The sequence below is a fragment of the Hemiscyllium ocellatum genome, chromosome 7 (genome assembly GCF_020745735.1).
Source record: "Hemiscyllium ocellatum isolate sHemOce1 chromosome 7, sHemOce1.pat.X.cur, whole genome shotgun sequence".
Classification (NCBI taxonomy): Eukaryota; Metazoa; Chordata; class Chondrichthyes; order Orectolobiformes; family Hemiscylliidae; genus Hemiscyllium; species Hemiscyllium ocellatum.
Genome location: NC_083407.1, coordinates 6,005,789 through 6,031,595, shown reverse-complemented (window position 1 = coordinate 6,031,595; position 25,807 = coordinate 6,005,789). Strand labels below are relative to the sequence as shown.

Here is a 25,807-nt window from a genome sequence, read left to right as displayed (position 1 = left end):
GTGGGGACATGGCCATCACTGGCTGGAGCCAGCATTATCATCTGTCCCTACTGCCCCTTGAAAGGTGGGGATGAGCTGCCATGTACTGTGGGTTGACCCACAATGCCCTTAGGGAGGGAAATCCAGGATTGTGACCCAGCGACAGTGAAGGAACAGCGATATATTTCCAAGTCAGGATGGTGAGTGGCTTGCATGGGAACTTGCAGGGGGTGGTGTTCCCATGGATCTGCTGCCCTTGTCCTTCTAGATGGAAGTGGCCCTGGGTTTGGAAGGTGCTAAGACTCCTCAGATAGGATTCATAGAAGAATCACAACAGTGTGGAAAATTCTGCCTTTTGGCCCTTTGGCTGAACAAGTCCACACGGATCCTCTGAAGGGTAACCAACCTAGACCCATTCTGCTACCCTATATTTACCCTAACTAATGCACCCAATCTACACATCCCTGAACACTATGGGCAATTTAGCCAATTCACCTGACCTGCACATCTTTGGACTGTGGGAGGAAACCAGAGCACCCAGAGGAAACCCACGTGGAGAATGTGCAAACTCCACACAGATGCCTGAGGCTGGAATCGAACCCGGGTCCCTGGTGCTGTGAGGCAGCAGTGCTAACCACTGAGCCACCGTGCCACTCTAAAGGAAGGAGATTGGTAGCTGTGGTTCTGTGATTTCCCTCTCCCCAACCAGGCTAATTCCTGTGATAGTTCACTGATTTGCAATGGAGCTGACTGTGGGTGGTTTATAAAGAATGGTCCATTTGGTGATGTTACTCTGTCATTACCACGGCAGCTGGTAAAGGTTTGGGCTGATGGTTTGTGATGACTGTGATACATCTGTACTCACTTTGTGCTCTCTTCACTGACAGGCCCGTGGGAGTCATCGCCTACATTGGGTAAGTCTCCAGATTAATGCAGCCCCTCATTGCTCAAGCCAATCATCAGCCCTGATCCCAGATGGCTCAGGAATAAAGGGAGTCTCCCAGGATGTTTTGAAATGCTGTTATTGTTCACACTGTCATGGCTGTGACAGCTGGTTGAGAACTAATCACCCCTTTTACTCTTCCATGGGATGTGGACCTCACTAACAAGGAGGGAGTTTGTCGCCCGTCCCTAATTGCCCCTGAACTGAGTGGCTTTCTGGGCCATTTCACACAGCAATTACAGGGCAATCTTTTACACAGTAAATGGCAGAACCCTTTGAAAGATCAACATACAGAGGGATCTAGGCCTACAGGTCCACAGTTCCTCGAAAGTGGCTGTAAAGCTGAGAAGCTGGTCAAAAAGGCGTAAGGTGTGCTTACCTTCATCAGTTGGGGCATAGAGTATAAAATCAGCAAGTCGTGTTGCAGCTGTATAGAACTTTAGTTAGGCCACATTTGGAATATTGCATACACTTCTGGTTGCCATACTGCCAGAAGGATTTGGAGCAGGTTCAGAAACAGTTTACCAGGATGTTGTTTGGTATGGGGGGATTAGCTAGGAGATTGGACAAAATTGATTTGTTTTCACTTGAACCTTGGAGGCTGAGGGATGATACATTCCCACCCCCTTTTTTGCAAGTTCCTGTTGCTCCCACTGCATCCCAGACCACAACTCACAAATTTCTTACAATGCAGAAAGAGGCCGTTTCGACCTTAGAGTTCACACTACCACTCCAAACAGAATCCCACCCAGACCCATTTTATCCCTGGAACTGTTTTTCCCATGGTTAGCCTGCATATCCCTGGATATGAGGGACAATGTAGCATGGCCAATGATCATTTGTTCAACCAATGTGATATGTTTTCATACTAAATGCTCATTGGGTGTTAGGTAAATCAGTAACTCTGAGACAGGTTTTGCTGTGTAAATAGATTGATATGTCCTTCAAATTCCTTGCACCTTCAGAGAGAGGATCTAGATTCTGTTGCTGAAGTGGTGAGGTCCAACTCTGTCACACTGTATTGCGTCTGTGCTAAGTATCACGTTCAATCAGAATCCAGGCTTAGAGCCACACTCCATCCTTTGCAGTTTCATTTGTTTCTCACTCCACATTTTGGTCTAAAGATTCAAGAAAGTTAGCGCACAAACACCGAGGAGGAGAGATACCTGAGGCCAAAATTCAAATCAGAAAACCTAATCTTACTCGAGTGATCTCAAAATCAAATTGAAATGAAAACAGAAATTGCTGGAAAAGCTCAGCAGGTCTGGAGCATTTGTGGAGAGAAATCAGAGTTGACCTTTCATGTCCAATGACCCGTTCCTCAGAAATCCGATTTCAGTTTGATCAGTTAAATCAGTACAAGCTTCAGCTCATTAGTTCCAGACTGATGACAAGGTACATTTATCATAAGGTTCCCAAGTACTGCCACCTAGAGGATGCTACCAAAACATAGAACAGTACAGGCCCTGCGGCCCTTGATGCTATGCTGACCTTTTAGCCTATCCTAAGAAGAAAGTGAAGACTGCAGATGCTGGAGATCAGTCAGTAAATGCGGTGCTGGACAAACACAGCCAGTCAGGCACCATCCAAGGAGCAGGAGCAGTTCCTGATGAAGAGCTTATGCTCGAAACATTGACTCTCTTGATCTCGGATACTGACTGACCGGCACATGTTTTTCCAGCAACACACTTTTTGACATCCTACTCTAAGGTAAGACTAAAATACATACCCCTCATTCTATTATCTGCATAGTGCCTATCCAAGAATCGCTTAAATGTCCCTAATGTCTCTGACTCTACTAACACTACCAGCAGTGCATTCCACGCACCCACCACTCTCTGTGTAAAGAACCTACCTCTGACATCTCCTCTAAACCTTCGGCCACTTACCTTAAAATTATGCCCTTTCATGATAGACATTTCTGGCCTGAGAAAGTATCTGATTATCCACTCTATCTATGCTTCTCATTATCTTATAAACTTCATCTTTCTTCGCTCCAGTAAGAAAAACTCTAGCTCCCTCAACTTTTCTTCACAAGGCATGCCCTCCACTACAGGCAGCATCCGGGTCAATCCCCTCTGCACCCTCTCGAAAGCTTTCACATCCTTCTTGTAATGAGGCATAATATTCCAATTGTGGTCTAACCAGGGTTCTAAAGCGTTGCAGCATAATCTCATGGTTCTTAAACTCAATCCCCCTACTAATGAAAGCCAACACACCATACGCCTTCTTAACAACCCTATCAAACTGGGTGGCAACTTTGAGGGATCTATGGACATGGACCCCAAGATCCCTCTGTTCCTCCACACTGCCAATAATCATGCTTTTAACCCTGTAATCTGCATTCAAATTTGATCTATCCAAATGAATCACTTCACACTTTTCCAGGTTGAACACCATCTGCCAACACTCAGCCCAGTTCTGCATCCTGTCAATGTCCCATTGCAACCTACAACAGCCCTCCACACTATCACCACTCCATCAACATTTGTGTCATCAGCAAACTTACTAACCCACCCTTCCACTTCCTCATCCTAGTCATTTATAAAAATCACAAACAGCAGAGATCCCAGAACAGATCCCTGTAAAACACCACTGGTCACTGAGTTCCAGGCTGAATATTTCCATCTACTACCATCCTCTGACCTCTATGGACTGGCCAATTCTGTATCCAGACAGCCAAATTTCCCTGATTCCATGCCTCCTTACTTTCTGAATGAGCCTACCATGGGAAACTTTATCAAACACCTTGGAATCCATGTATACCACATCCACTGCTGTACCTTCATCAACAAGTTTTGTCACATCCTCAAAGAATTCAATAAGGTTTGTGAGAATGTAGTAAGATTGTGAGGACGATAGACAGATGGGCATTTCGACAGGCTGAGTGAGAGAGTGAGCATGGCAGATGGAATGTTTTACAAAAAAGTGTGAAATTATTCACTTTAGGAGGATGAGTGGAGGGCTAGAGTATTTCTTAAACAGTGAGGGGAGGGGATTGGGAAATGCTGATATTCATAAGGACCAAGGTATTCTTGTTCCTCATAATTGGGGGCAGCAAGGAATTTGGAAAGCAAATGGAACGTTAACCTTTATCACAAGAGAATCTGAGGACAACAGCAAAGAAGACTTGCTTCAATTGTTTCCACTGGTAGGAGTCACTAGCACCAGAGGGCACAGCCTTAGAGTGAAGGATAGACCTCTTAGAACAGAGATCAGGAGAAACCTCTTCAGGCAGAGAGTGGGGAATCTATGGAATTCACTGCCACAGACGGCTGTGGAGGCCAGGTCATTGAGTATATTTAAAATTGCGATCAGATAGGTTCAAGAGTATCAAGGGTGATGAGGAGAAAGCAGGAGAATGGCTATGAGAAACATATCAGCCATGGTTGAATGGCGGAGCAGACTCGATGGGCTAAATGGCCTAATTTCTGCTCCTATGTCTGTTTGTTCTACAGAATGCTGGTGAGAGCAGACCTGGAGTGCTGTTCTGGTCCTTGTCTAAGGAGAGACACTTGCCAGAGAAAAGGTGCAAATGGGACGTTGTGGCTGTGTAATGATGAGTATTTTAAGGAGACTGGGCCAGTATTCTCAGAGAGGATAGAAAAATGGGAGTTGACCTCATGAGGACTTATAAAATTCTTAAAAGGCTTATGAGGGTAGAGGCAGAAAGGATGGGGTCCCTTACTGGGGAGGACACAAGCGATTGTTGAGGCATTCAGATTGAGGGGCAGACCATTTGGAATGAGACGATCAGGACAGAAGTGAGTGTGTGGAATTCTCAATCTAAGACAGCTGTAGGCACTCAGGCTTTGAGCAGGTTCAACATGAGAACTGGGAGGAGGCCATTCAGTCCCTCGAGCCCACTCCACCATTTAACATGATCATGGCTGATCTCATCTCAGCCTCGACTCCACTTTCCTGTCCATTCTCCATAACCCTCCAACCCGTTACTCAGTAAAAATCTGACTCTTTCCTTAAATTTACTCGATGTCCCAGCATCCACCGCACTCTGGGAGAGTGAATTCCACAGATTCATGACTCTTTCAGTGAAGTAATTTCTCCAGATCTCTGTCTTAAATCTGCTTCCCCCATCCTAAAGCAATGACCTCTCGTTCTAGATTACCCCACATGAGGAAACATCCTCTCTATATCTACTTTGCCAGCATTAAATACCTCCATTAGATTTCTCTTTCTTTTAGACTCCAGACTCCAGCCTACCCTCTGCTCTGACCTATTAACATCACCCGCTACCTGTATCGACCTTTTGCCTTCCCAGCTACCTTCCTCTCCCAGCCCCACTAACAACCTTCTATTTATCTCTCAGCCCCCTCCACATTCTTGATGAAGGGCTTATGCCCGAAATGTCGATTGTCCTGCTCCTTGGATGCTGCCTGAACTGCTGTGCTTTTCCAGAGCCACACTTTTCGACTCCAGACAGTGTTGGCCTCAACTACTGAATTGATAGTTAATGCAATTCAAGGGAATTGCAGATGGCACGGGGAAGTCACATTGAGGTAGATGACCAGCCACGATCTGGAATGGCAGTGGAGGCTCGATGGACTGAATGGCCAACTGCTGTTCCATGTCCTTCTGTCCCAGGGATGAGGGATCTCAGTGAATGTGGAGAGACTGGAGAAGTTCAGATCTTTCTCCCCAGAGCAGGGAAGGTAAAAAGGGAGAAGTGGGAAATTTGATCGAGATGTTCAAAGTCACAAGAGGTTTTGAGAGAGTACTTCCAAGGATAGGAAAGTTGGTTAACAGGAGAACACAAATTCAAGGGAATCAACAAAACAACAGAGATGGGGGGAAGATGACAAAAGTGAGTTTTGAGAAGATTTGTAGCTCAGGTTGAGGTTCTGGATGTAAGTTTGTTCGCTGAGCTGGAAGATTCATTTCCAGACGTCTTGTCACCACACTAGGTAACATCTTTAGTGGGCATCAGGCGAAGCACTGCTGAAAATTCCTGCTTTCTATTTATATGGTTGGGTTGGTGGTGTCATTTCCTGTGGTGGTGTCATTTCCTGTGGTGATGTCATTTCCTGTTCTTTTTCTCAGGGTGAATGGAATCTAGCTCAATGTTTTTGTTGATAGAGTTCAGTTGGAATGCAATGCCTCTAGGAATTCTCGTGTGTGTCTCTGTTTGGTTTGTCCTGAGATGGATGTGTTGGCCCAGTCAAAGTGGTGTCCTTCCTTATCTGTATGTAAGGATACTAGTGAGAGAGGGTCATGTCTTTTTGTGGCTAGTTGGTGTTCATGTATCCTGGGAGATGACAATGATATTTACACTCAGCAAGTGGTTGTGATCCAGGAGGGCAGTGGAAGTAGCTTCACCAGGACCTGAAAGGAAAGGAACTGAAGAGCTAGAGCAGAGGACCAACTTGGTTGATCTGTCAGGTATTAGAATCACAGTGCCAAAAGAGGCCATTGTGCATGCACTAGTTCCAATACCTGGACGCAATCTCCTGCCTTTTTTCCATCTCCCTGCTCAGCATTTTGATCCAAATAACCATCTAATGCCGCACTTGAAAGCCACAATTCGACCTGCCTCCAGCACATTTTCAGGCAATACATCCCATCACCTGACTACTCACTGGACAGTACATCCCACACTGTAACTACCCACTGGACAGTACATCTCACACTGTAACTACTCATTGGACATGACATTCCACACTGTACACAGAATATAGAAAAATACAGCACAGAACAGGCTCATCGGCCCACAATGTTATGCCGAGAATTATTCCTAATCTAAAATAAAATAACCTAATCTATACACCCTCAATTCACTGCTATCCATGTGCATGTCCAGCAGTCCCTTAAATGACCCTAATGACTGTTTCCACCACCACCGCTGGCAACGCATTCCATGCATTCACAACTGTCTGTGTAAAGTACCTATCTCTGACATCTCCTCTATATCTTCCTCCTAATATCTTAAACCAATGACCTCTCTTGCCAGTCAATCCTGCCCTAGGGAAAAGTCTCTGATTATTGACTCTATCCATGCTTCTCTTGGATGTGCATACGTTGATCAGATCACCTCTCTTCCTCCTTCTCTCCAGAGAGAAAAGTCCGAGCTTAGTCAACCTCTTTTCGTAAGATAAGCCCTCCAGTCCAGGCAGCATCCTGGTAAACCTTCTTTGCACCCTCTCCAAGGCCTCCATATCTTTCCTATAATAGAGCAACCAGACTGGACACAATATTACAAGTGTGGTTTCACCAGGGTCTTGTAGAGCTGCAGCAAAACCTCGCGGCTCTTAAACTCAATTCCCCGTTAATGAAAGTCAAAATACCACATGCTTTCTTAACAACCCTATTCACATGGGTGGCAACTTTCAGGGATCAATGCACTTGAACACCAAGATCCCTCTGTTCCTTAACACTGCCAAGAATCCTGTTTTTAATCCTATATTCAGCATTTAAGTTTGACCTTCCAAAATGCATCACTTCACATTTATCCAGGTTGAACTCCATCTGCCATTTCTCAGCCCAGCTCTGCATCCTGTCTATGTCGCGCTGCAGCCTGCATTAGCCCTCGACACTATCGATGGCATCTCCAACCTTTGTGCCATCGGCAAATTTACTAACCCACCCTTCAACCTCCTCATCCAAGTCATTTATAAAAACTACAAAGAGCAGAGGCCCAAGAACAGAGCCTTGTGGTAACCACTCATCACTGACCTCCAGGCAGAATACTTTCCATCGACAACCACTCTCTGCCTTCTGCCAGACAACCAATTCTGAATCCAAAAAGCCAAATCCCGCTGTATCCCATACTTCCTGACTTTATGAATGAACCTACCATGGGGAACCTTATCAAATGCCTTGAAGTCCATATACACCACATCCACTGCCCGACCTTCATTGGCCTGTCTCCTCATCTCCTCAAAGTTCTTAATAAAATTTGTGAGGCATGATCTGCCCCTCACAAAGCCATACTGACTGCCTTTAATCACTCTATGCCTTGCCAAACAGTCATAAATCCTATCCCTCAGAATTCTTTCCAAAACCTTCGGAACCCAAACGTAAGACTGACTGGTCTGTAATTGCCAGGGATTCCCTATTACCCTTCTTGAAAAAAGGAACAACATTCGCCTCCCTCCAATCCTCTGGAATGACTCCCGTGGAGAGTGAGGAAGCAAAGATCTTCACTGTATTCGCTGGGCAGTACATCCCACACTGTAACTACTCATGGGACAGAACGTCCCACACTGTACTGACTGCAGAGTACATCCCACCCTGTAACTACTCGCTGGACAATACATCCCACACTGTACACACTGGGCACTACATTCCACACTGTAACTGCTCACTGGACCGTACATCCCACACTGTAACTACTCATCGGGCAATAAATCCCACACTGTACTCACTGGGCAGTACATTCCACACTGTAACTACTCACTGGGCAGTATATTCCACACTGAAACAACTCACTGGGCAGTACATTCCACACCATAAATATTCACTGGGCAGTACATCCACACTGAAACTACTCACTGGGCAGTACATTCCACACTGAAACTACTCACTGGGCAGTACATTCCACACTGAAACTACTCACTGGGCAGTACACCCCACACTGTAACTACTCACTGGGCAGTACATCCCACACTGAAACTACTCACTGGGCAGTACATCCCACAGTGTACTCACTGGACAGTACATCCAACATTGTGCTCACAGGGCAGTACATCCTACACTGTAACTACTCCCTGAATAATACATCCCACACTGTACTCACTGGACAGTACATCCCACGCTGTACACACGGGGCAGTACATCCCACACTGTATTCACTGGACAGTACATGCCACACTGTAACTATTCACTGGGCAGTACATCCCACACTGTACTCACTGGACAGTACATCCCATACTGTAATTAATCACTGGACAGTACATTCCACACTGTACTCACTGTACAGAACATCCCACGCTGTACGCACGGCAGTACATCCCACACTGTACTCACTGGACAGTACATCCCACATTGTAACTACTCACTGGGCAGTACATCACACACTGTACTCACTGTACAGAACATCCCACACTGTACGCACGGCAGTACATCCCACACTGTACTCGCTGGACAGTACATCCCACACTGTACTCACTGTACAGAACATCCCACGCTGTACGCACGGCAGTACATCCCACAATGTACTCACTGGACAGTACATCCCACATTGTAACTACTCACTGGGCAGTACATCACACACTGTACTCACTGGGCAGTACATCCCACACTGTACTCGCTGGACAGTACAACCCACAATGTAACTACGCACTGGAGAGTACATCCCACACCGTGACTACTCAGTGGGCAGAAGCTGCCACGCTGTACACACTGGGCAGTACATCCCACACTGTACTCACTGGACAGTACATCGAACACTCTGCTCACAGGGCAGTACATCCCACACTGTAACTACTCACTGGATAACACATCCCACACTGTACTCGCTGGACAGTACATCCCACAATATACTCACTGGACAGAACATCCCACGCCGTACACACGGGGCAGTACATCCCACATTGTGCTCACTGGACAATACATCCCACACTGTACTCACTGGGCAGTACATCCCACACTGTACTCACTGGACAGTACATCCCACTCTGTAACTACTCGCTGGACAGTACACCCCACACTGTAACCACTCACTGGACAGTTCATCCCACACTGTACGCACTGGACAGTACAACCCATACTGTAACTACTCACTGGACAGTACATCCCACACTGTAACTACTCACTGGACTGTACATCCCACAGTGTACTCACTGGGCTGTACTTCCCACTCTGTAACTAGTCACTGGACAGTATATCCCACACTGTGACTACTCAGTGGACAATACATCCTACACTGTAACCACTCACTGGAAAATACAGCCCACACTGTACCCACTGTGCAGTACATCCCACATTGTACCCTCTGGGCAGTACATCCCACAGTATAAGTACTCACTGAGCAGAATCTCCCTTACTGTAAATACTCACTGGACAGTACAGCCCAGACTACACTCACGGGACAGTACATCCCACACTGTAACTAATCAGTGGACAGAACCTGCCATGCTGTACACACTGGGCAGTACATCCCACACTGTACTCACTGGACAGTACATCGAACACTGTGCTCACAGGGCAGTACATCCCACACTGTAACTACTCACTGGATAATACATCCCACACTGTACTCACTGGACAGTACATCCCACGCTGTACACACGGGGCAGTACATCCCACACTGTATTCACTGGACAGTACATGCCACACTGTAACTATTCATTGGGCAGTACATCCCACACTGTACTCACTGGACAGTACATCCCATACTGTAATTAATCACTGGACAGTACATTCCACACTGTACTCACTGGGCAGTACATCCCACACTGTAACTACTCACTGAATAGTACATCCCACACTGTATTCACTGGACAGTACATCACACAGTGTACTCACTGGGTTGTACATCCCTCACTGTAACTAGTCACTGGGACAGTACATCTCACACTGTAACCACTCTATGGACAGAACCTCCCATGCTGAACACACTGGCAGTACATCCCACACTGTACTCACTGGACAGTACAACCCACACTGTAACTACTCACTGGACAGGATGGTATTGGACCTCAAGAAAGAGACTTTGTGGAGTGCCTCGGAGATGGATTCTTAGAACAGCTGGTGCTGGAGCCGACCAGGGAGAAGGCAATTGTGGATCTGGTATTGTGCAATGAACCAGAATTGGTCAGGGACCTCGAAGTGAAGGAGCCATTGGGAAGTAGTGACCATAATACAATTAGCTTCAATCTGCAATTTGAGAGGGAGAGGATAAAATCGGAATGACAATATTTCTGTTGAATAAAGGGAACTACGGAGCTATGAGGGAGGCGCTGGCCAAAGTTCAATGATGCAATACCTTAGTAGGAATGACAGTGGAGGAACAATGGCAAATATTTCTGTGTATAATGCAGAAGTTGCAGGATCAGTTCATTCCAAAAAGGAAGGAAGATCCTAGGAGGAGGCATGGGTGGCCGTGGCTGATGAGGGAAGTTAAGAAACATATAAAGTTAAAAGAGAAAAAGTATAACATCGCAAAGATAAGTGGGAAAACTGAGGACTGGGAAGCTCTTAAAGAACAACAGAGGATTACTAAGAAGGAAATACGCAGAGAAAAAATGAGGTATGAAGGTAAACTGGCCAAAAATACAAAGGAGGATAGTAAAAGCTTTTTTAGGTATGTGAAAGGCAAAAAAATGGCTAAGACTAAAATTGGACCCTTGAAGACAGAACCAGGGGAATATATTACGGGGAACAAAGAAATGGCAGAAGAATTGAATTGGTACTTCAGATCTGAGTTCACTGGGGAAGACACAAGCAATCTCCCTGAGGTAACAGTAGCTGAAGGACCTGAACTTAAGGGAATTTATATTTGCCAGGAATTGGTGGTGGAGAGACTGTCAGGTCTGAAGGTTGATAAGTCCCAGGGGCCTGTTGTCTACATCCCAGGGTACTGAAGGAGGTGGCTCGAGAAATCGTGGATGCGTTGGTGATTATTTTCCAGAGTTCGATAGATTCGGGATCAGTTCCTGCGGATTGGAGGGTGGCTAATGTTGTACCACTTTTTAAGAGAGGTGGGAGAGAGAAAACAGGACATTATAGACCAGTTAGTCTGACCTCAGTGGTGAGAAAGATGCTGAAGTCTATTATAAAGGATGAAATTACGACATATCTGGATAGTAGTAACAGGATAGGTCAGAGTCAGCCTGGATTTATGAAGGGGAAATCATGCTTGACTAATCTTCTGGAATATTTTGAGGATGTAAATCTGAAGATGGACGAGGGAGATCCAGTAGATGTAGTGTACCTGGACTTTCAGAAAGCTTTTGATAAAGTCCCACATAGGCTAGTGAGCAAAATTAGGGTGCATGGTATTGGGGGCAAAGTACTAACTTGGATTGAAAGTTGGTTGGCTGATAGGAAACAAAGAGTAGTGATAAATGGCTCCATTTCGGAATGGCAGGCAGTGACCAGTGGGGTACCGCAGGGATCCGTACTGGGACCGCAGCTTTTTACAATATATGTTAATGATATAGAAGATGGTATTAGTAATAACATTAGCAAATTTGCTGATGATACTAAGCTGGGTGGCAGGGTGAAATGTGATGAGGATGTTAGGAGATTACAGGGTGACCTGGACAAGTTAGGTGAGTGGTCAGATGCATGGCAAATGCAGTTTAACGTGGATAAATGTATGGTTATCCACTTTGGTGGCAAGAACAGGAAGACAGATTACTACCTAAATTGAATCAATTTAGGTAAAGGGGCAGTACAGAGAAATCTGGGTGTTCTTGTACACCAGTCAATGAAGGTAAGCATGCAGGTACAGTAGGTAGTGAAGAAGGCTAAGAGCATACTGGCCTTCATAACAAGAGGGATTGAGTATAAAAGCAAAGAGGTTCTTCTGCAGCTGTACAGGGTCCTGGTGAGACCACATCTGGAGCATTGTGTGCAGTTCTGGTCTCCAAATTTAAGGAAAGACATTCTGGCTATTGAGGGCGTGCAGCGTTTGTTCACGAGGTCAATTCCTGGAATGACGGGAGTACCTTACGCTGAAAGCATGGAGCGACTGGACTTGTGTACCAAGTTTAGAAGACTGATAGGGGATCCGATTGAGACGTATAAGATTATTAAAGGATTGGACACTCTGGAGGCAGGAAATATGTTTCCGCTGATGGGTGAGTGCCGAACCAGAGGACACAGCTTAAAAATACGGGGTAGACCATTTAGGACAGAGATGAGGAGAAACTTCATCACCCAGAGAGTGGTGGCTGTGTGGAATGCTCTGCCCCAGAGGGCAGTGGAGGCCCAGTCTCTGGATTCATTTCTGGATAGAGCTGTCAAGGATAGTGGAATCAATGGTTATGAAGATAAGGCAGGAACAGGATACTGATTAAGGATGATCAGCCATGATCATATTGAATGGTGGTGCAGGCTCGAAGGGCAGAATGTCCTACTCCTGTCTATTGTACTCACTGGGCAGTACATTCCACATTGAAACTACACACTGGGCAATTCATCCCACACTGTAAGTACTCACTGGACAGTACTCCTACACTGTACTCACTGGGCAGTACATCCCACACTGTAACTACTCACTAGACAGTACATCCCATACTGTACTCATTGGGCAGAACATCCTACACTGTAACTACTCACTGGACAGTAAATCCCACACTGTATTCACTGGACAGTACAACCCACACTGTACACACTGGGCAGTACATCCCATACTGTAACAGCTCACTGGATAATACATCCCACACTGTACTCACTGGGCAGCACATACCACACTGTAATTACTCACTGGACAGTACATCCCACACTGGAATTACTCACTGGACAGTACATCCCACACTGGAACTACTCACTGGACAGTACATCCCACACTGTACTCACTGGGCTGTACATCCCTCACTGGGCAGAATATCCCACACTGTAACTACTCACTGGGTGGTACATCCTACACTGTAACTACTCACTGGACAGTACATCCCACACTGTACTCACTGGACAGTATGTACCACATTGTAATTTCACTGGGTATTACACCCCACAATGTAACTCAGTGGGTAAGGAAGTGTTTTTCTATATTGGATTAGATTAGTATAGTACGGAAACAGGCCCTTCAGCCCAACAAGTCCACACCAACCCTCCAAAGAGTAACCTATCCAGACTCATTCCCCTACCCTATATTTACCCCTGACTAATGCACCTAACACTATGGGCAATTTAGAATGGCCAATTCACCTGCCTTGCACATCTTTGTGTTTGTGGGAGGAAACTGGAGCACCCAGATGAAACCCACACAGACACGGGGAGAATCACAGACAGTCGCCTGAGGCGGAAATTGAACCCAGGTTCCTGGCACTGTGAGGCTGCAGTGCTAACTGCTGAGCCACCATACCGCCCCTCTTCTTCTCCCTGCTTCTCCTGCACATCACCCTAATTCTACAGTCCTCTCGTTCTTGTTTCTTTTACGAGCGGGAACAGTTTCTCCCTTCCTATTTCAGTCCAGTTTATTCATGATGTTGAAAACATCTATCTGATTTACTCCCAGCCACCTTCTCTCCAGGGAGAGCAGTCCCAACATCTTCATGTAAGTTTCTCATCACTGGAACTATTCTTGTAAATCTCTGCACTCTCTTCAATACACTCACATGTTTCCTACGACATGGCACACACAACTGTATAATTACTGCAGTTGAGGTCAACCGTGCGTCTTGTACAAACCCAGTATCACCTCCTTGTGCTTGTATTCTATGCCCCTATTAATAACATTGAGAACACTGTGTGCTTTATTAACTACTCTCTTCCCCACCCTGCCACCTTCAATGATTTGTGCACGTAAACCCCCAGCTCCCTCTGCTCCTGCAGCCCCATAGAATGTACCACCTACTTTGTATTGATTTTCAATGTTCTTCTTATCAAAGTGCATCACTTCACAGTTCCCTGCATTGAACCTCATCTGTACCCATCCACCCCATCCACAAACTTTGTCAGTGTCCTTTTTGAAATCCACACTGTCCTGCGAGGGGTGTGTGATGGACACTGGACAGAGGCTGGATCAGCCAAGTCCACAAGAACAGTGAGGATTCCCAGAGAGGGTATTCAAATTGCACTCTGACTGACTGACAACTGGTGAATTTCTCATCTGTCCCCACCCTCTCCCTCCTTCTCACTTGCCCCCTTGCCCTTTCCCTTTCTCTCTCTTTCTCTCTCCCCCCACCCTTTCATCCCTCTGTCTGTCCCGTCCCACTCTTCCCTCTCTCTTCCTCCCTGCCCAATCATTTCCTCTCTCCCCCTCTCTCCCACCCCACACCCCCTCTCTGTCTCTCCCACTCTCTCCCTCTCCCCTATCTTCCCTCTCCCTGCCTACACCCTCTTTCTCTCTCTCACTCCCTCTCTCTTCCCCCCTTCTCCCTCCCCCTCTCTGTCTATCCATCTCTCTTCCCTCCCCCTCTCTTCCCTCCCCACCTCTCTCCCTCCGCCATTTCTCCCTCTCACTCCCATCCCCTCTCTTACCTTTCTCTTTCCCCTCATCCCCTCTCTGGCTCTCCCTCTCTCTTCTCTCCCCGTCTTCCCTCTCTCTCCTCCACCTCCTCTCTCTCCCTCCCCATCTCTATCACCCCCCCACTCTCCCCCTCTGTCTCTCCCCTCCCCCTACTCTGTCACCCCACCCCCCACCCCTCTCTCTCCCATCCAGTCTGACTGGGATCTCCCCGTTTCACGGTGAGAATGACAAGTCCACATTGCTCAATGTGAAAAATTATAACGTGGCTTTCGAGGAGAATATGTTTGTGAACCTGAGCCGGGAATCAAGGGACTTTGTCATCACCCTCCTTGTGGACAGTGCACAGTAAGTACCTGTGGGGGGGTGCCTGTGTTTGTGGGAGTGCATGGGATGTGGGTGTCACCCCCAAGTGAGGAATGCGGGTGAGATTGGGTGGGGGAGTGTAAAGGAGATTGTGGAAGGGGGTTGTGGGTGGGGAATGTAAGTGTCTATGAAAGTGGGGAGTGTGGGTATCTGTGGATAGGGAATGGAGGGGTGTTTGCGTGGGGGAGATTGTGGATGGGGAGTGTTGGGGGAATTGAGGGTGTCTGTGAGGATGGGGAGTGTGGGTGGGGACCCCGATTCTTCATTGACTACTGACTGTTCACTGACCCCGCCCCCCCCATTCACTCTCAACGTCTCCATTCTCAATACATTCTCTCTCTACAGCCTCATCCCCTCCCTATCTCCAGAATCTCCTTAGGCCCTCAACCCTCAGTGGTGCTCCCAGTCCAGCCTCTTGTTTACAGAATCATAGAATCCCTACAGTGTGGAAACAGGCCCTTCGGCCCAAGTCCACACCAATCCTCCAAAGAGTAACCCATCCAGACCCATTCCCTTACATTTTACCTCAGACAAATCCATCAAACCAATACATCCTTGAACACTTCCACCTAACCTGCACATCTTTGGATTGTGGGAGGAAATTGGAGCACCCGGAGGAAATCCATGCAGACCTGGGAAGAGATCCCTGGTGCTGAGAGGCAGTAGTGCTAACCACTGAGCCACAGTTCCTCCCCAAACCCTTCCCTCTGCCATTGGCAGGGGCTCTTCAGCTGCCTGTGCCCTCAGCTCAAGAAATCCCTCCATAAATAATTTCACCCACCCGTTCCTCTCTCCCTCTTTCTCTCTTCCTTCAAGACATTCTTCAATGAATGGCCTCCCTCTGTCCCTGTATAACAGGATTGAGGGGCTGAAAAGCCTCCTGTTGTTCCTGTGTAAGGGGATTGAGGGGTTGAACAGCCTCCTGCTGTTCTTGTGTAAGGGGATTGAGGGGCTGAATGGCCTCCTGCTGTTCTTGTGTATGGGGATCGAGGGGCTGAATGGCCTCCTGCTGTTCCTGTGTATGGGGATCAAGAGGGTGAATGGCCTCCTGCTGTTCCTGTGCACGGGGATCAAGAGGGTGAATGGCCTCCTGCTGTACCTGTGTAAGGGAATCGAGGGGTTGAATGGCCTCCTGCTGTTCCTGTGTAAGGTTGATTGAGGGGGATGAATGGCCTCCCTGTGGTCCTGTTTAAGATGTCTGAGGTGGACAGGCCCCTCTTTGAGGGAGCTTGATGTTGGGAGGTGATGGTTACTTGACGAGGGGTGACCCTGTGCTGCTGGTGAGGCAGACTGAGAGAGGGAACAGCAGGGGATGGAGGCATCACAGTCAAAGTTATGAATACAAGCAGCTCTGGTGCTTTCAGCTGGGGCTGTTGTTGTTGTAGAGGGACCTTACCATGTTCAATCCACCCCCCGCACCCTCAGCGAGATACCACGTAAACCCCTGATAAATCGTGGCTATCTCTATTGCTGTCCCACTTCCCAAAGTTACTCCATTGGATTTATATTAAAAATGAAATCAATAAACTTTTAGAAAGTAAATCCAAAAAAGGGCAAAGCAAAGAACTTGATACAGAAAACTTTGTGACTTTCAGAATACTTCTGAGTTTGTGAAATATGAATGTTGTTGCAGGTTAAGAGATATAACAGCCCACATTAAACAGCAAACTCCCATAGACACTGATGGAACAATAATATAATCTGGGAAGACACTGACAATGGCTGAGGGATCAGGACACCATTGGGAGCACAGCCCTGACCTGAACCAAACAGTGAACTTGCGACCTTCACATCCATCCCACAGGGAGTCCAAACCCTCAGTTCAATATCCACTTCAAACAGCACCTCTAACAGTGCAGCACTCCCTCAGAACTGACCCTCTAACAGTGCAGCACTTCCTCAGTATTGATCCTCCAACAGTTTGGCATTCCCTCATCACTGACCCTCTGACAGTGCGGCACACCCTCAGTATTGATCCTCCATCAGTGCGGCACTCCCTCACTATTAACCCTCTGACAGTGCGGAATTCCCTCAGCATTGACCTTCTGACAGGTTTGGTATTCCCTCAGCACTGACCCTCCGACAGTGCGGCATTTCCTCAGCACTGACTGTGTCTGGGTGCTGTCTGACTCTATCCCTGTCTCTGGGTGCTGTCTGACTCTGTCTGGTTGCTGTTTCTAGGAGACCAACTACAGATGAATGTCTCCAACACGCCTGGTTTTCAGTGAGTATTGCTCCATTCTTACGTCTCGATTAACTGGGGAATTTATCCGCAAGTTTCTCCATGTACAGGACAGACCATTCCGTGCTATCCCCTTCCTGACAGGGATGTCAAACTGTGTGTGCTGCCATTGGCATTGAGCTTTGAACCAGTTTGATAATTGGTTCACTATCTGTCGAGATGCAGACTGTGTCTCTGTGGATATGACATGATAGTGAGGGACTTTTGCGATGACCCAGCATTGATCTGATTGCCAAGTGGCCTCTCTCTGTGCTGTAACCATTTTAAGATTCTCGGGTCCCACTCTGTAATTCCCAACAGAATGTGAGGGAAGGTTCATTGTGTCAGAGATTGTCACGGGGAAGAACAAATGTTTCAGCTTGATGACTCTTCACTGAATAAAACAGCTCCCAGTAGATAGTCCTCTTAGAAACAGAGATGATAGGAGCAGGAGTAGGCCATTCTGCCCTTCAGTCTGTTCCACCATTCAATATGATCATGGCTGATCATCCAACTCAATCACCTGTTCCCACTTTCTCCCTCATAACCTTTGATCCCTTTAGCCCTGAGAACTATATCTAACTCCTTCTTAAAATATTCAATGTTTTGGCCTCACCCTTCCTCACTCCCACAGGCTCCCCACTCTTTGGGGAAAGACATTTCTTATCAACTCATCCTGAAATGGCCTACTTTGTATCCATAGACTGTGACCCCCCCCCGGTTCTGGACACCCCAGTCATTAGGAACATCCTTCCTGTGTTTACTCTGACTACTTCCTGTGAGAATTTTATATGTTTCTAAGAGATCCCCCTCATTTTTCTAGACTGAGTGAGTATAGTTCTAACTGATCCAGTCTGTCCTCATATATCAGTCCTGCCACTCTAAGAATCAGTCTGGTCGATCTTTGTTGCACTCTGTCTGTCAACGGAACATCTTTCCTTAGATACAGAGGCTAACACTGCACACAATACTCCAGCTGTGGTCTCACCAAGGCTCTGTATAATTGCAGCAAGACCAATATACCATTTGCCCCTCTCGCTGCCTTCTGCCCCTGCAGTGTTTACTCTCAGTGCCTTGTCCACAGGATAGCTAGGTCTCACTGCACCTCCCCCTTTCCCAATCCATCACCAGGTACAAAGTATCTGCTTTCCTGTTTTTGCTCCCAAACTGGATAACCTTCCATTGACTCTCATTACACAGTATCAACTATGTGTTTAGAACAAAGAAAGAACAAAGAAAATTACAGCACAGCAACAGGCTCTTCGACCCTCCGAACCTGCAACGATCCAGATCCTCTATCTAAACCTACTGCCTATTTTCTGAGGGTCTGTATCCCTCTCCTCCCTGCCCATTCATGTATCTGTCTAGATACATCTTAAATTATGCTATTGTGCCCACCCGTACCACCTCCGTTGGCAATGCACACAGACACCCACCACCCTCTGCATAAAGAACTTTCCACACATATCTCCCTAAAACTTTTTCCCCTCTCACCTTGAACTCGTGACCCCGAGTAATTGAGGCTCCACTCTGGGAAAAAGCTTCTTGCTATCCACCCTGTCTATATCTCTCATGATTTTGTAGACCTCAATCAGATCCTCCCCCCCACCCCCCCCCCCCCCCCCCCCCCTCACCAACCTCCATCTTTCTAATGAAAATAATCCTAATCTACTCAACCTCTCTTCACAGCTAGCACCCTCCATATCAGGCAACATCCTGATGAACCTCCTCTGCACCCTCTCCAAAGCATCTATATATTTTTGGTAATGTGGTGACCAGAACTGTACACAGTATTCCAAATGTGGTCGAACCAAAGTCTTACACAACTGTAACATGACCCACTATTTACCCACTCGCTCAGTCTGTCCCCATTCTTCTGTGAGCCAAAACAAATTAACCTCAGGAACAGGAGTCCAAGTGAATGGAGTCTGAAATTAATTTCCAAAACTAATAGAGTCTCCAACAATCCTTTACGTCACGGTGATGGGGCATTGTAAAAAGATATACCTATCCACCCAGCTTATCCTTACTCCTTCCACCCATCCTTTCATTAGTGGCACACACATTGTCTCTCTCTCTCTCTCCCGCTCATACACATACTCACTCGCGCGCGCGCACACACAACAAAGAAACTGCAAATTTCCTCTCTGACTCTCCTCCGGAGATTTAACCCTATTTCAGAAGATCTCTCAGGTCTAATAATCGCTAGAAAGACACACAAAATCACAAAAATGACAGAATTAGAACAAGAACAAAGAACTGTACAGCACAGGAACAGGCCCTTCGGCCCACCAAATCTGCGCTGACACATGATGCCTTTCTGAACTTGAAACCTTTTGCCTCCATACCGTCCATATCCCTCTATTCCTTGTCTATTCATGTATAGGTCAAGACGCCTCTTTGGCCACATTTGGATTACTGTTTAAGAGGCATCTTGACAGATTACATGAATAGACAAGGAATAGAAGGATATGGACGGTATGGAGGCAAAAGGGTTTAAGTTCAGAAAGGCATCATGTGTCAGCGCAGACTTGGTGGGCCGAAGGGCCTGTTCCTGTTGCTATTGAACCTGCTTCTGGCACCTCCAATGGCAGCACGTTCCAGGCATTTACCACCCTCTGGGTAAATAAACCAGCTTCTCACATTCCCTTTAAACTAACTCCTTTTTCATGGGTTTGGAAGATGCTGTCTGAGAATCTTTGGTGAATTTCTGCAGAGCATCTTGTAGATGGTACACATTGTTGTTACTGAGCATCGGTAGTGAAGAGTGTGGGTGCATGTAGATGTGGGGACTGCTTTATCCTAGACACCTCTCTCATTCCGAATCTCCTGTTTTTCAGAGTATCTTTACGGTGAAGGGGAAGGTGATTAGTACCGAACAGTTGAAGAACTTGGTGTCCAGGCGACGGTGGCAGGTTTGTTTATAGCAATCTGTCTCAGTGATGTGTCTTCAACCACCATCATTGCCAGCACCTCAGCTAGCAGCCTTACACTCCTTTGTGCTTGAAACCAACAGGACAATCCAAAATGGGGAGGTGATGGCCTAATGGCATTATCGCTAGACTGTTAATCCACAGACCCAGGGAATGGTGGAATTTGAATTCCATTTTATAAAAAAAAGTCTGGAATTAAGTTTCTAATGATGACTATGAATCCATTGTCGATTGTTGGAAAAACCCATCTGGTTCACTAATGTCCTTTAGGGAAGGAAACTTCCATCCTTACCTGGTCTGGCCTCCATGTGACTCCAGACCCACTGCAATGCGGTTGACTCTTAACAACCCTCTGGGTAGTTAGGCATGGGTAATAAATGCTGGCCTGGCCAGCAATAGCCACATACCATAAATAAATTTTTAAAAATCAACAAAAAACTGGCTCTATTAACAGAGAGCAGAGTGAAATAACAAGGAAGTTATGATAAAACTTTTGAACACACAGCAGGATATTGTGTTTGCAATCTGGGTGCCACTCTCTAAAGAGACCATGTCAGGGACCATTTTCAAAATTCAACAGACTCAGTGATGGTTCCTACAAACTGGGAAGTAACAAATGTAACACCTCTGCTTAGACCAGTTTGCATCATATTAGCAATCATCAAATCCCTCACGTCCTGTGACTAGAGGATGTGAGGATGTGGAAACAGGCCATTTGGCCCAACAAGTCCACACTGAACCTTCCGAAGAGTATCCTACCCAGACCCACTCCTCTCACCTATTACTCTACATTTACCCCTGACTAATGCACCTAGCCTACACATCCCTGAACACTACAATCTTTCATGCAGAGGGTGGTGAATGGATGGAATGAGCTGTCAGAGAAAGTGATGGAGGCTGGTACAATTGAGCATTGCCAATTCATCTAATCTGAACATTTTTGGACTGTGGGAGAAAACCCACGTAAACACAAGGAGAATGTGCAAATTCCACACAGACAGTCAGCTGAGGATGTCAAACCCAGGTCCCTGATGCTGTGAGGCAACAGTGCTAACCACTGAGCCACCGCATCATTCAACGGGTGAACGCTAGAGTCTATTACAAAAGACATGATACAGAATATTTGGAAAGGATTAATCGGATTAGACAAAGTCAGCATGGGTGTACGAAAGGCCAATCTTACTCAACAAAAGCTTTTTGAGAATGCAGTTACTGGAATCAATAAGGGAGAACCAGTGAATGTGATTCATTTGGATTTCCAGAACGACTTTTCTTTCAGAAGGATATTATTAAAGATTTACAAGGCTGTTGCCAGAGTTGGAGGGTTTCAGCCATAGGGAGAAGCTGAATAGGCTGGATCTGTTTACCCTGGAGTGTCAGAGGTTGAGGGATGACCTTATGGAGATTTCTAAAATCAAGAGGGGCATGGATAGGGTAAATAGACAATATCTTTTCCCCGAGAAGGGGGAGTCCAAAACTAGAGGGCATAGGTTTAGGATGAGAGGGGAAAGATTTAAAAGGGACTTAAGGGACAACTTTTTCACACAGAGGGTGGTGCATGTATGGAATGAGCTACCAGAGGAAGTGGTGGAGGCTGGTACAATTACAACATTTAAAAGGCATCTGGATGGGTATATGAATAGGAAGGGTTTAGAAGGATATGGGCCAAATGCTGGCAAATGGGACTAGCTTAATTTAAGATATCTGGTCAGCATGGACGAGTTGGACTGAAGGGTCTGTTTCTGTGCCGTTTGACTCTATAAGCTTCCTCATAAGAGGAATGTTGGGCAAAACGAAAGCATATGGGATAGTGGGTAGTTTATTGCAATCGATCAAAAATTGGATAACAAAGAGTGGGATTAATTGGGTCTTTTTCTGAATGCAGGCAATGATTACTGAGCTCCCACGAGGATGCTATCAGACGTGAGTTGGGAAGCATGGACAGGGAGCAATTGCTACATGGAAAGGGCACTGTAGACATGTGGAGACTGTTTAAGGAACAGTTGTTGCGTGTGATGCACAAATGTGTTCCTCTGAGACAGGCAAGAAGGGACCTTGGATGACGAGAGCGGAGGAGCTTCTCATCAAAAGAAAAAAGGCAGCTTACGTAAGGTGGAGGAAGCAAGGGTCTTGCTCAGCTCTAGAGGATTACAGGCAGGCGAGGAAGGAGCTCAAAAATGGTCTGAGGAGAGCCAGGAGGGGGCATGAAAAAGACTTGGCAGGAAGGATTAGGGAAGAATCCAAAGGCATTTTACACGTATGTGAGGAATAAGAAAATGATCAAAGAAAGAGCAGGGCCGATCAGAGATAGCTTGTGTATAGAGTCTGGGGAGGTAGGGGAAGCCCTAAATGAGTTTTTTCCTTCTGTCTTCAGTAAAGAAAAGGATCTTGTAGTGAATGAAACCATTGAGGAGCAGATAAGCATGCTGGAACAAATAGAGATTGAGGAAGCTGACGTGCTGAAAATTTTGACAAACGTTAAGATTGACAAGTCGCTCAGGGCCAAACCAGATTTGTCCTCAGCTGCTTTGGGAAGCGAGAAATGTGATTGCTTTGCCGCCTGTGAAAATCTTTGCATCCTCGCTCTCCACCGGAGTTGTACCTGGGGACTGGAGGGAGGCAAATGTAATTCCTCTCTTCAAGAAAGGAAATAGGGAAATCTCAGGCAATTACAGACCAGTCAATCTCACGTCTGTCGTCTGCAAGATGTTAGAAATAATTCTGAGGGATAGGATTTATGACCATCTGGAAGGGCATGGCTTGATTAAATACAGTCAGCACGGCTTTGTGAGGGGCAGGTCATGCCTCACAAATCTTATTGAGTTCTTTGAGGATGTGACTAGAAAAGTTGATGAGGGTCGAGCAGTGGATGTGATGTATATGGACTTCTGCAAAGCATTTTATAAGATTCCCTATGGTAGGCTCGTTCAGAAGGTCAGGAGGAATGGGATATAGGGACATTTAGCTGTCTGGATACAGAATTGGCTGGTCAACAGAAGACACCGAGTGGTAATGGAAGGAAAGTATTCTGCCTGGAAGTCAGTGGTGAGTGGTGTTCCACAGGGCTCTGTTCTTGGGCCTCTATTCTTTGTAATTTTTATTAATGACATGGATGAGGAGATTGAAGGATAGGTTAGCAAGTTTGCAGATGACACAAAGGTTGGAGGTATCGTTGACAGTATAGAGGACTGTTGTAGGCTGCAATGTGACATTGACAGGATGCAGAGATGGACTGAGAGGTGGCAGATGGAGTTCATCCTGGATAAATGCGAGGTGATGCATTTTGGAAGGTCGAACTTGAAAGTTGAGTACAGGATTAAAGACAGGGTTCTTGGCAGTGTGGAGGAACAGCGGGATCTTGGTGTGCAGGTACATAGATCCCTTAAAATTGCCACCCAAGTGGACAGGGTTGTTAAGAAAGCATATGGTGTTTTGGCTTTCATTAACAGGGGGATTGAGTTTGAGAGCCATGAGATCTTGTTGCAGCTCTATAAAACTTTGGTTAGACCGCACTTGGAATACTGCGTCCAGTTCTGGTCGCCCTATTATAGGAAAGATGTGGATGCTTTGAAGAGGGTTCAGAGGAGGTTTACCAAGATGCTGCCTGGAATGGAGGGCTTATCTTACGAAGAGAGGTTGACTGAGCTCGGACTTTTTTCATTGGAAAAAAAGAAGGAAGAGAGGGGACCTAATTGAGGTGTACAAGATAATGAGAGGCATAGATTAAGTTGATAGCCAGAGACTTTTTCCCAGGGCAGAAATTGTTAACACGAGGGGTCATAGTTTTAAGCTGTTTGGCGGAAAGTATAGAGGGGATGTCAGAGACTGGTTCTTTACGCAGAGAGTTGTGAGAGCATGGAATGCGTTGCCAGCAGCAGTTGTGGAAGCTAGGTCATTGAGGATATTTAAGAGACTACTGGGCATGCATATGGTCACAGAAATTTGAGGGTTCGTACATTAGGTTTACCTCACATGAGGATCAATGGTCGGCACAACATCGTGGGCTGAAGGGCCTGTTTTGTGCTGTACTGTTCTATGTTCTATCAATGCTTGAGCCTTGGCTGTTTTATATGATTATATAAAAATAACCTTGATGAGGTGAAGCAAATGCAGAAGGGCCACTGGACCCGAAATGTTAACTCTGTTTCCTACTCTCCACAGTTGCTGCCAGACTTGCTGAGTTTCTCCAATGCTGTCTGTGATTGGTTTGCTATTTAAACTGCATGAATTGAAGGTAGCAGCTTGGAGTGAGGGGGCATCCTAGTGGCAGAGAATAGTTGTTCATTCACTCATCAAGCAATTGTGACCTAACAAAGTTAGAAAATAGGACCAGAGCTAGGCTATTCAGCCAATCAAACATTAGCAACATTCAAAAGATCAAGGTTAATGTGATCCTGACCTCGACTCCACAATCCTTGCTGACCCTGGATAACCTTTGCATCCTGCCTATGTCTATATTAAATATTTGAAACTAAAAGGTCTTGATCATGGTCTAAGGAAGAGAGTACATAGAACATAGAACAGTACAGCACAGGAACAGGCCCTTCAGCCCACCATCTTGTGCCGAACATGACGCCAAATTAAACAAATCCCTTCAACCTGCCCTTGGCCCATATCTCTCCATTCCTTGTATATCCCTGTGCTTATCTAAAAGTCCGTTAAATGCTCCAATCGTATCTGCCCCACCACCACTCCCTGGCAGTCTGTTCCACACTCCTACCACTCTTCTGTGTAATAAACCTTTCTCCTCACATCTCCTTTGAACTTTCCCCCTCTCACCTTAAATGCATGCCCCCTAGTTTTTGATATTTCAGCTCTGGGATAAAGATTCTGACCGTCAACATGATCTGGCATCTCATAATTTTATAGACTCCCCTCAGGTCTCACCTCAGCATCTGCTGCTCCAGGGAGGACAACCTGAGTTTTTCTCGCCTCCCCTTATAGCTCACACCCACTAATCCAGGCAGCATCCTGGTAATGCTGGTGGCATGGTTGCTCAGTGGTTAGCACTGCTGCCTCATAGCACCAGGGTCCCAGGTTCGATTCCAGACTATGTGTGTGGAGTTTGCACATTCTCCCTCTGCCTGCATGGGTTTCCTCCGGGTGCTCCGGTTTCCTCCCACAGTCCAAAAATGTGCAGGTTACGTGAATTGGCCAAGCTAAATTGCCCGTAATGTTAGGTGAAGGGGTTAATGTAGGTGAGTGGGTTGCACTTTGGTGGGTCCGTGTGGACTTGTTGGGCCGAAGGGCCTGTTTCCACACTGTAACTAATC

At 46.4% G+C, this 25,807-nt stretch overlaps 1 protein-coding gene across 1 annotated transcript in view; it reads left to right on the top strand.

Moving 5' to 3' along the window:
* Positions 1-25,807, top strand: part of spega (striated muscle enriched protein kinase a) — a 198,003-nt gene that overhangs the window by 121,579 nt on the left and 50,617 nt on the right. The window contains exons 24-27 of the mRNA XM_060827721.1: positions 867-893; positions 15,210-15,362; positions 17,562-17,604; positions 20,442-20,516. Of these exons, the coding sequence (XP_060683704.1) occupies positions 867-893; positions 15,210-15,362; positions 17,562-17,604; positions 20,442-20,516 (298 nt within the window). The remainder of the gene's footprint in view (positions 1-866; positions 894-15,209; positions 15,363-17,561; positions 17,605-20,441; positions 20,517-25,807) is intronic.